The 11,232-nt window shown below is 40.4% G+C and overlaps 3 protein-coding genes across 3 annotated transcripts; all 3 read right to left on the bottom strand.

Annotated features, from left to right (window-relative positions):
* Positions 1–67: 67 nt before the first annotated feature.
* On the bottom strand, positions 68–4,958 carry LOC104762956 (ferredoxin--NADP reductase, leaf isozyme 1, chloroplastic). Its single transcript, XM_010486375.3, has 9 exons — positions 2,135–4,958; positions 1,769–2,003; positions 1,483–1,616; positions 1,310–1,388; positions 1,120–1,211; positions 949–1,026; positions 770–832; positions 436–670; positions 68–351 (listed from the first exon to the last, which is right to left on the bottom strand). Exons 1-9 carry the CDS (start codon positions 2,237–2,239, stop codon positions 284–286), a joined length of 1,089 nt encoding a protein of 362 aa, XP_010484677.1. The 5' UTR covers positions 2,240–4,958; the 3' UTR covers positions 68–283.
* On the bottom strand, positions 2,784–4,855 carry LOC104762953 (uncharacterized). The gene has a single exon (XM_010486372.3). It carries the CDS (start codon positions 4,853–4,855, stop codon positions 2,909–2,911), a length of 1,947 nt encoding a protein of 648 aa, XP_010484674.2. The 3' UTR covers positions 2,784–2,908.
* Positions 4,959–5,662: 704 nt separating the features above from the next.
* LOC104762952 (calcium-dependent protein kinase 28) lies at positions 5,663–9,835 on the bottom strand. Its single transcript, XM_087498558.1, has 12 exons — positions 8,720–9,835; positions 8,176–8,306; positions 8,017–8,058; positions 7,810–7,921; positions 7,600–7,678; positions 7,340–7,509; positions 7,110–7,236; positions 6,888–7,003; positions 6,688–6,795; positions 6,534–6,596; positions 6,249–6,422; positions 5,663–6,155 (listed from the first exon to the last, which is right to left on the bottom strand). The coding sequence occupies exons 1-12, from the start codon at positions 9,086–9,088 to the stop codon at positions 5,997–5,999; spliced, it is 1,650 nt and encodes a 549-aa protein (XP_087354684.1). The 5' UTR covers positions 9,089–9,835; the 3' UTR covers positions 5,663–5,996.
* Positions 9,836–11,232: the final 1,397 nt, after the last annotated feature.

Raw genomic sequence — 11,232 nt, 5'->3', positions numbered from 1 at the left:
GAAAGCATACTTTACAAAACATTATCAGCAATTTTCACGGTTTGTAAAGGAAATATAAGAAGAAAAATTCACAAAACTTTGCTATATTGTCGCAAGAAATATAGCATTATGAATAACAACAACAAGTAAGAGAGAGTACAGTAGTTTGGTTGGTATTGATGCTCTCTTTTGAATGGTTTTGATGGATCAAATCTTTCAGAAAGAAGAAAGAAGCAGATTTGACAATGTTGCATATATCAGCTTTTTTATCTACATAACATAAACAACACCCTGTGAAGCTTCCTTAATAAACTTCAACATTCCACTGCTCACTCTTCTTCAATTGCTTCTTGTAATCGAACCAATCGATCCCTGTTCCCACCCACACAGAACAGTTTATAAACAAACATGTGCCGGAGACTTCTGAAAATGTAATTGAAAAGAATTATCTTTTACCGTCTTTAGCAGCAAGTGAGACCATTATGTCATCGATACCCTTCTCCATACCCTTAAGACCACACATGTAAACAAAGGTGTTGTCTTTCTTCAACAACTCCCACAGCTCTTCTGCATACTCTGCCATTCTTGTCTGAATGTACATTTTCTCTCCCTTCTCGTTCGTCTGCTCTCTGCTCACCGCAAAGTCCAGCCTGAAGTTGTCTGGGTTCTTCTCCTTCATCTTCTCAAACTCCTGATATAAGCCAGCCCATTCATTATCCACACAAGTCAACAACATCTTTTGTACATGACAACATTGTTAAAGGTAATAACTAGGATTTAGCTTCTGTACCTCCTTGTACAGCAGTGAGCTGCTTGTGGGTACACCCAAGAAGAGCCACGCCAAACCATTGAACTGCAACATATATACATATTCAGTTTGTAGAAATACACAACAAACACAATTTCAATTGGTATAGTAGTATGATTTGTGTAACAACAGTGTGTGAGAGAGTTTGGTTTTGGTTTCACCTTGTAGTCCTCGTGCTCCTCGAAGAACATTTTCCACAAAAATGATCTGAATGGAGCAATTCCAGTACCAGTTCCAAGCTAAAGGATACAGGAAACCAACCACAAGCAATCACTACAAATAAATGTAGATTATATCATAAAAGTCCTCTCCAAGTGAGAGTGATGACGTACCATGATGATGGTGGCATTTGGGTCTTTTGGCATAAGCATTTCCTTGCCAACAGGTCCAGTGATCAAAGCTTCATCACCAGGCTTCAAGTCACCTGAGAGAAACCCAAACAACAGCAAACTCAATAAGAAGAGTTTAAACCCATAAACGTAACATATCCAATCAGAACCCCATAATTGTTCTTCGTCTTACACAAGAAGTTGGAGCAGACCCCCTTAACAGTCTCTCCGCTATCATTTGTGTAAACTAATCTCTTGACACAGAGAGAAACCTGCAAAAATCCATACCATAGCCAGATAAGACAAGAACTCATCTGTATTGTATTGGAGTTTTCATTGGTAATGTTAAAAAGAGGGAAAGCTTACAGTCTTGGAGTCTCCAAAGTCACCAATGGCACTGCTGGCGATGGAGTACAACCTCAGCTTGTGGGGCTTCCCGTTCTTATCAATTCCCTCAGGAATCACTCCTATCGATTGACCTTCTCTATACGGAATCTCACCTAAAATTCATCATTTTTTCAACCAACCTTATCAAAATCTTGCAGAATCTATATACAATGCAAATGCAATGCACTAAAGAAAAAGATCAAAACTTTATAATGAAAAGCAAAAGTCCCCTAATTTATGAGATGGGGCAATATAAAAGGATTACCTTCGGTGGTGAAGACAATGTGCCAGGTTTCACCGGGAGCGTCATCGCCGGTGATCTTGGTGTTCAAGAGGCATCGACCAGTGTAGGGGTTCTTAGGTTTGTATTTGTTGACAACAATCCCTTCTTCCTGTTTCTTTGACTCCTTGACTACTTTCACTGGCGCCTCGGTAGTCTCTGTTGTCACCTGAGCCTTCACTGACACAACTCTGCCCCCAACTCTGTAACACAGTGTGCTCTGTGTTGTAGTTGCAGGAGATATAGCAATTATTGCTTGTCAAGATCCATCTTTTCTTTGGTCATTACAGATCACACAAACTTGTGATTAAAAAAAAATAATAATTATAAATAAATGAAATGAAATGATACCTTCTTGAGGAAAATCCTTTGAGGGGATACAGAGGAGGTCTTCGTGAGTAGAGAAGACGACTTGGAGGAAGGTAAAGAGACTGCAGCGCTTATAGCAGCAGCCATGTTTGATCAGAATGGATGCAAACGAAGAAGAAGAAGATGTGGAGATCAAAGAAAAACAACAACAACAAAAAAATATATATATATGATAATAAGCAAAAAAGATCAAAGAAAAAAAAGGGTTAGCGGGAGATATATGATGAGGCTGTGATTGGATGTGTGTGGATTGTGTGAAGGGCAATGTGAGGCCAAGTGTTAGAGAGGATAAGTTATATATTACAGCTTATACCATTTGTCCTAATTTAGCATTGCCAATTTCATTCCCCTATCGTCACATCTTTCTGCTTCCCATAGTTACTGGGCTCACTAATTGGGCTCAAGCAGTTTGTTTAATGGGCACTCTTCTACTTTGACATGTAGCATCATCATCCCTCAAGCAGTTTAGTCATAGACTCACAGGGAGGAGGTTTTATTTTAACGTCCCAGATTACAGGAAATACTTTTAAAAAGGCTCAAATAATCAATGGATATCGTCTGCAGCAGATATATATGAATCTGTACAGAAATAATCAAGAGAGAGAGAGAGAGAGAGAGAGAGAGAGAGAGAGAGAGAGAGAAGATCAACTACAAAAAGCTCAAAGCCTTTTTGTTCTTGATTTACAATGGGTAAGAAGAGTGTATTAAACAACATCGTATTCTGCATTCGCTGCATCAAAAATCGAAGACAATGAATCAATTGAAATTGAAACCCCTGGACCCTCTCGACTGGTAAAGGTCCAGTCTGCTCTTAGCTTCCAGCAACAGAGCTTCTAAGCTCTCCAGCTGTGTAACCCAAGACTGCTTCGATGCCCACTCCAACACTGCCAGAACCTCATCCTTTGCCAGCTGCTCGCTGTCTGGAACATTGAGTGCTATGTAACAGAGGAGCTCTAACGCTGGAATCTGAACACCACTCTCTCCAAAGTAGGCCAACTGAACCAGATGTTTTCCCCCTCCAGCTTCTATAATCCCCCTCGAGTGATCTTTGTGCAAGTAGTTCTCTGTGCAGGCGAATTTCGTGAGGGCAACAGCTGCTTCCCCTGTCACTTCGGGCTCTCGTTCGTCCAGAAGCTTCACCAGAGGCCCGATCATCCGCGTCTCAGTTGCTCTGAATGTTCTAGCAAGGTTCCCAATGGTTCTGATGCAGGGGATGAGTAGCTCAGAATCTGCTATCTCGATGATTCTAAGCACTTGATCAACCACAGCCTTGCAGGCCGGGGAATTGGGTTTGAATGCGGAGCGTCTCAAATCAGCATCCTGCTCTGCAACGGCCGTGATCTCCATCAATGCCATAGCTGAGTTGTATCTGACCTCCTCGTTGCCCTTATCAATCAGAACAGCGAAGCAGAGGAGAGCTCTGGACTCTGTGATGCTTTTGCAGATGGTGGAATTGCCTTTGGCCAGCTTCCACAGCGCTCTGGCCGCCATTGCCTTAAGCTGACACTTGGTCGCTGCGTCCTCCAGCTCTCGAGTCTTGGATGCGCTCGAAGTTGAATTCTGGTGCTGCTGGAGACTGCAGGGTAGCTTAACACCATTACTCTGGCTCACAACACCGTTGCTAGTAGACTTCCTCGGAGGGTTTACCCTAACCGCCATGGTGTTGACGACCACGTTGTGCATCTGATTGGGCATTTGCTTCCCAGTAGGGTGCGGGATCGAGCTCTGATCGTCATCAGGACCCTTGGCGGAGGTGGAGTTAGGGTTTTCCTTGGCGAGAGCGACGGCGTGGTGAATGGAGGTGGCTTTGCTGTTGGTGGCAATGGCGTACTTGCTGTGCTCCTGCACCGTTTCGAAGGCCAAGTGGCCGACGAGTAGCCGAATGGCGTTGTGCTGAGCGAAGATGTCTTGGCACTTGGGGTGATTGGAGACGAGCTCGGAGGTAGCCCACGCGACCATGGCCTGGACCTTCATTGGCGCTTCTTTGAGGACTTTGCCGAAGACGGAACAAGCGCCGCCGTGAATCATGTGCTCCACGCTCTCGGGATCACGGCCCAGTAGGCCTAACGCACGAGCGGCGTTCTCTTGGCCTTCGGGCTTACCTTCCTTGAGCAGCTTAAGGAGAGGGACGACGCCTCCTTCTTCGATGATAAGCTTGGTGTAGCGATCGTTATCACGGGCGAGGGAGACGAGGGAGGCGGCGGCATCGGAGCGGTCTTCGAGGGAGCCGGTGTAGAGGATGGCGATCTGCTCCCAGATGAGGCAGAGGATGGGCTCGTTGGCGGCGATAGGGGGAAGACCAAGGTAGCCAGCGTCGCCGCGGTCTTCGGCGGGAGCAGAGACGCGGAGGAGCCAGGAAACGTCGCCGAGGGAGTTCTCCAACTGAGCGGACATCTTGCGGAAGGCGGCGGCGGGGATGATGGTGAAGACGCGCTTCATGAGACCATTGGCACGGCACTTGAGGACAAGGGAGAGAGCCTTGTCGAGCATCTGCTCGGTGTCATCGATGATGCGGCGAGTGGGACGCTCGTAAAGGTCGTTGCTGGCGCGAGCAGCCTGGCGAAGAAGAGCAGCGAGCTTCTCGGTCTTGGCCTTGAGTTCGGCGCACTCCTGCTTGAAGGAACTAGCCTCATCAGCGGCTTTGACCACCTGGTCAGACAGTTGAATCGGTTTGGCTAGGATTTGCTTCACGATGTCCGCCATCGCCCAGATCTCAGATCAATGGCTAATCGATCCAGATTCAGATACCCCTAAATTTGAACTTTCCAATAATAAATTAGATCAAAAAAAAAAACAAAAAAAAAAGAATTAAAGCAAGGAATGATAAAATCTTCTTCTTCTTCTTCTTCTTCTCTTTGTATCAAACTAAACTAAATTGACTGGATCGATTGGTTTTGTTGTTTAATTCGTGGACCGACGACGACGAATGCAAAATGCCCCAAACAACAAAGGTAAGAAATTGTCAAACGCGGCTGACTGTGTACTACTTGCTCCGCTCCGAATTTACTATGATACCCCTCTTTTTTTTTTACTACTGACGACTGACTGACTGACTGACTTTTCCAACTTCTTCGTCTTCGGAGCCAAAAGGACATTTTACCCCCCCCCCCCATCCATATGCGTGCGTTTACTTTTAAATAAACATATCCCGGATTTTAGTGTCTTTCTTTTCATCAACATTTCTAATTTTAAACCAGGTCTAAATTACTTACTAAATATGTATTATTATTATTTAGTATCTTTACACGTGATGACCAAGTCAATTTTGAACATTTTCCCTACATTCACCGAACCTGCAAATTGGAAAATATACATATATGTCACCCTCCATACATAATTCTCTTTTTTTGATATCCAAATTATACTAAGATCTGAGATATACCATTTCCTTATTTGATAACACCTAATCGTTGTTTATTAAAATATCCTTGGAGGAGGAGGGGAGCCACTCAGATCCTGGCTGGAAAAGTTGTAGAAAAAAGGGTATATTTGGTGCTCTCCACACGATTATTTTATGAAGAAATATGCAAACAGACAAAACTTATGGGAGAATCAAATTACAGCTGGCTCTCTGGTGCCAACCCATTAGAATTGGGCGATTTGGCCCACTAGGAATGTCACGTGGCCGAACCCAAAAGAACAGCTTCTCTCACCCAATGCTACAATCTACTCACTCGCACTGTCTCTTTTGTTTCGTTGCTTTATAGAAGAACCAACGTACTTATATAACAACACTACAACGCCAAAAAAAAGTCCGACTTATCTTACAACCACCATTACATATAAGATTGGACAAATTACTTTGTCCCCTTACTCCTCTTCTTCTAGTATACACACTTTTGCACTACCGAGGATTCCTGTGGCCTGAAGGGCTTGATATTCTCTGTGAACTTATGCTTGCTGTTCTTAGAAGTCTCCTGAACTCATGCAGGCTTATTTTCCCATCTCTATCAATGTCTGCTTCATCCAGCAGTGGATCTATTGACCCTTTTAACCCCGTGTGCTGTCATTATTCACCAGACAAAATGTTTTTTTCATTTTTCCATCTTTTCTAACTATACCAAAAAAGAGAGAATTAGAGGTCAGGTAAGCTTACCATTCGAAGTTCCTCAGGCGTTATGTAACCGTCCTTGTCAATGTCGAATTTCTCAAAAGCTGCTCTTGATCTTTGCTGCCACTTCTCTGAATCATGTTCTTCCAGTTGATGGACATGTAGAGCTGCTGCTACAAACTCTGTGAAGTCCACTAACCCATCTGTGTTGCTATCAATCTGTGACCAGCATATATAGATACAACGCCTCAGACTCTGAAACTGTGTGTCTCTCTCTGGTATTATTCCCAGAGATGCAATTGCAATGTACTAAAAGATAACTGTAACTACCGCTTGAAGGATCTCAGCAACTCGCGAATCCTTCAGTTTCCATGGAAGATCTTTGGCAAGTGCCTGTAGAAAGAAAAAAAAAAGGACAAAACATTATTTACCTTATTACTACATGCTTATATCCAATTAGTATTGTTCTTAAAAAAAATCACACCTGTCTCATCTCCTCAAGACTTATGACACCATTTCTATCTACATCAATCGCATCAAATTGATCTCTGAGGTCAGAAATCTCTGCCTCGTCAAGAGTGCTAGCCAGAGCCTGCCAGAAGAAGGAGATTCAAAACATTAGAAACATGTCCTGACCTCTTTTTTTATTCTTTCTTCATCCAACAACTTCCACAGTTAGCTTACTCTTAACGCAAATTGCTTTAGACGGCTGTATCTAACAAACTGGCGTAAGTTGTTCAGAACTGAAATGTCAACAGGGATATCAGTGGCATTGCCCCCTTCTCTAACCCATGCATGTGCTACAGAGGCAAGAGAAAACAGAAAGAAAAAAAAAAACATTAGTCTAAGATTCAGGTGCCAATGATGAAATCACCAACTAGTATCTAGAAAACAAGAACCGCATACATAGGGCTTGTGCAGCAGTTAGCCGTGCTCGTGGGTCTTTCACAAGTAACTTTTTAATAAAATCTTTCGCGCTGTCGCTTATAGTTGACCATGGTTTGCGACGGAAGTCAGGTTTGTTTCTTAAAACCTATTAGACGTAGTCAAAGATTAGTAAGAAGTCAGAAAGGTATAAGAGAGAGAAGGTGTATGTATACATAGAAATTTTTACTGAAAGAAGTTATAAACTACACCTCCTTAAATATACCGTCTTCTGTCCTATCCCAAAAAGGGCGCCTCCCACAAAGTAATATATACGTAATAACACCAATGCTCCAGACATCTGATTCAGGGCCTGATCTGCGCTTGAGTACTTCGGGAGCAACATAATAGGCGCTACCAACAATGTCATGGAACTTTTTCCCTGAGAAAGAGTGGGCTGTTTAATCACACAAATCAAGGGTCGACCATTTATTTAGCTTGTGTGGATATTTGGTAGCTTCTAGTTAGTTACCAGGTTTAATGAAATCCGATAAGCCAAAATCAGTGGCCTTAAGAGGCGAATCTAGTTTAGCTGATTTGAACAAAAAATTCTGCAAAGAAGTGGGAGAGAAGGGAAGATTATTATTAAAAAGAATAAAAAAAAAAAAAAGACAAAGATGGATCAGATGAGCTGTTCCTTCCTAGGAGTTAATATTATATAATACAAAGTGAGTGAAGGTACCTCTGGTTTCATATCTCTATGTACAAGACCGTGAAGATGACATTGTCCAGCGACTTTGAGCATCTGCCTTACGACGACAGCTGCATCTTTCTCAGAGTATCGACTATCTTTCCTGAAAAGAGCATCAAATAATGTGACTGGTGGGTAAGTTATATAGAGAGGATACTAACTGGGAATAAAAGAGAGGAATGAGAAAGAGATGCTAACTTGGATAAGATCCTATCGAGCAATTCGCCTCCCTCGCACAACCTAAGTTAAGTTATAAAAAAAAAAAAAAAAAAAAAGGAAAGATTCAAAGCAATGAGAATGCCAGGACATGAATGGAGGACCATAGACTAGATGAAAAAGAAGAAGAAGAAGACTGACTCCATAGCAATGTAGACGTAGTCATCATCCTCAAAGGCATTGTAAAACTGAACAACATTCTCGTGGCCAGAAAGAGCTTTGAGTATCTGAACCTCTCGCTTGACGTCTTCAACGGCAATAGGAAGAACCATCTGTGAGCATTAACAAAAAAAAAAATGATGATGAGTGAAGTCAAAAAAAAAAAAAAAAAAAAAAAAGCAGAGCAAGATGAAGTAAAAGTGTAGAAGAATGTTTACAAACAAGATGTGTAACAACAGAGAAAGAGTATTAACAAGTAAAAAACACACACACACACACACACAATCGAGAAGCCTTTGTAATGGAATCGTGGCATCTACACAGTTCACAAAACAAAATTTAATAAAGGATGAAATTGAATATATAAGGAATCGGATTAAAGAGGCCTGAAATCGAATATATAAGGACGACTGAGAAACCCCCCAAGGGGGAAAAAGGGAATCTGAACCAAACAAACAAACAAACAAACAAAAAAAAAAAAAAAAGGCCTTTGTACTTTGTAGAGGCTTGGTGTGGTGATTTATACCTTACTCTTATCGAGCCTCTTGACGGCGAGGCGATCTCCATTGGACTTGTCGATGGCAACGTAGGTGTATCCGAATTGACCATGGCCGAGGAGCTTGCCGATGGTGTAGAGATCGTGGAAATCTTTGGCGTAACCAAAATCAGTACGCTTGCCGCAGGGGACGGAGGCGCTTCTGCGCTTGGCATCCATATTGATCTTGGGATGATTAGGAGGAGGAGGAGGAGGAGCAGCAGACGACTTATTATTATTATTGTTGCGGCCTTTATTATTACGACGGTGGTGGTTATGATTGGTGGTGGTCTGACTACTTCTTCTGCTGCTGCTGCTGCTAGCACCAGTGACTCTAATGGCTGAGAAACACACACCCATGGGCGACCTCTCTTAACAAATTAAATTAAGAAAGCGGGGAGATAGTAGATAGATAGATATGAGAAGAGAAGAAAGAGATTTGAGAACGAAAGAAAAAATAATAATAAAGGAGGATTAATAATAGAAAGAAACAAAGAAATCAAGAAGAAGAAGAAGAAGAAGAAGAAGAAGAAGAAGAAGCGAGGAAGGAGGAGGAGGAGGAGGAAGGTTGAGTTGGTCAAACCCCAAAGAGCGAGTGAGAGAACCCAGCTGCAGCTCTAGGAAGTACCCTTCTCACTTTCCCCCTTTCTTTCCTTTTTCCTTTTCCTTTTTTTTTTTTTAATAATCTGCTTACTACTACTACTACTAGTACACAGTACAGTAAAATACTCCTAGTAAAATTACACAGCACACTTTTTACATTAGCAGCAACAACCACAACAAATATTACTATTATTTATTATAGTACCTAAAATAAATAACTACTAGTAGTAATCTCTGTGATATTTATAAAAATAATTGTCTGTCACTTCTCTCTCTAATTTAAACGACGACAAAATAATTAAAAACGTAATGGTGTGTGTGAAAGCGAAGACCTTCTTCCTCCCCCAGCCAGCATGTGGGATCTCTACACCATCATCCCCTCTCTCGATTCAGTTTTTTTTTTTTTTTTTTTTTTAATTGACAGGAAACGAAATTATGGATGGATGGGGCACACACACCTCCGTAGATTGGTCTTAGTCTTTTGTATCTTTCTTTCTGCAGTATTCTTCATGTCGCTCTCTCCCATTGCCCTTTGTAATTTCCCCTTTAAACATTTGTATGCGTTAATACAAGGGTTAACTAAGAGAATACCACAAATTTAAAACTTATTTAAGAGAATACCATAACAACATTTTTTAATAAGAAAGTACTATAGGGTCCACGTTTTTTTGGGAGTAAAAAGACAGAATCAACCTTTTTTTTTATTTTAGTGTTAAATATAAAGAGCGAAAGATTTAGTGTGATTTTTTTAAATAGCATGTAATGTTTATATTTTACAAATAGCGTTTAATTGTAAACTCAAACTGATAAATAATCTCGTTTTAATTGTAAAATATAAATTCTAACCATCTCATATGTGAACCCAAACCGATATATAATATGTGAATCCAAAACGACATATAATTTCGTTATAATTGTAAAATCTAAACTCTAACCATTTCATTTGTGAACCCAGACCGACATATAAATTCGTTCTAATTGTAAATTCTAAACCTCAACCATCTCATTTGTGAAGCCAAACCGACATATACTTTCGTTGTAATTGTAAAATCTAAACTCTAATCATCTCATTTGTGAACCCAAACCGACATATAATTTCATTATCATTGTAAAATCTAAATCCTAACCATCTTATTTGTGAACACAAACCGACATGTAATTTCGTTCTAATTGTAAAACTAAACCCTAACCATCTCATTTGTGAACCTAAAATGACATATAATTTCATTCTAAATGTAAAATTTAAACTTTAACCATTTCCTTTATGAACCTAAACCGACATATAATTTCGTTCTAAAAACAAAAATGACATGATATTTAAACAAATAATATGTAATATATGTAATGGATATAAGAATAATTGTATATGAAGAGAGAAAACAATATGGCCCTATAGTTTCTTAATTACTTTTGATTTCTGTGGTATGTAGTGCATATTCTTTTAATATAAACTAATAAGCTATACACATTTTTTATATAAAAAAAATCTTAGATTTTCTCTGCTGCTTTTATTTTTCTTAAGTCTACCAAATTGACTTGGTCTTTTCAAACTATTGTATTTTTTTCCATTTTATTAGACTTTTTCTTTATTTGTTTGTTTCCTTGTAGTCTTGTACCACGTTTATCAATGGTTTATTGATACTATATATTACTCTATTTTTAAGTAACGAATGATCTCTTCTCTTTTTTTTTCGCAATTCTAGTCAGTCACGCTGAAACTGAATCGCATTCACGTGTGTTCCTTCCTTCCTTCCTTACAACGCGCAACTACTACTACTGTTCCTCTTTTTTTCTAATTCTACCCATTTCCCTAGGTTTTTTACTTACTATTTTATTACTACTAGGTCTTTTTTGTACTCATACTACTAGTAGTACTTAGGGCATCATTATAGGGAACAGGA

This window comes from Camelina sativa, chromosome 18, assembly GCF_030686135.1.
Source record: "Camelina sativa cultivar CO46 ecotype springtype chromosome 18, ASM3068613v1".
NCBI lineage: Eukaryota > Viridiplantae > Streptophyta > Magnoliopsida > Brassicales > Brassicaceae > Camelina > Camelina sativa.
Note: the sequence above shows the minus strand (reverse complement) of the source record. Positions and strands in the feature narration are given on the sequence as shown.

Coding starts and splice junctions, on each gene's coding strand:
- LOC104762952 (XM_087498558.1), bottom strand. CDS start 9,088: ATGGGTGTGTGTTTCTCAGCCATTAGAGTCACTGGTGCTAGCAGCAGC. Junction 7,004..7,109: donor AACTGCTGCACAAGCCCTAT/GTATGCGGTTCT, acceptor TTGCCTCTGTAG/CACATGCATGGGTTAGAGAA. Junction 6,597..6,687: donor GTCTTGAGGAGATGAGACAG/GTGTGATTTTTT, acceptor TTCTTTCTACAG/GCACTTGCCAAAGATCTTCC.
- LOC104762956 (XM_010486375.3), bottom strand. CDS start 2,239: ATGGCTGCTGCTATAAGCGCTGCAGTCTCTTTACCTTCCTCCAAGTCG. Junction 2,004..2,134: donor AAAGGATTTTCCTCAAGAAG/GTATCATTTCAT, acceptor ACTACAACACAG/AGCACACTGTGTTACAGAGT. Junction 352..435: donor CTCACTTGCTGCTAAAGACG/GTAAAAGATAAT, acceptor GGGTGGGAACAG/GGATCGATTGGTTCGATTAC.
- LOC104762953 (XM_010486372.3), bottom strand. CDS start 4,855: ATGGCGGACATCGTGAAGCAAATCCTAGCCAAACCGATTCAACTGTCT.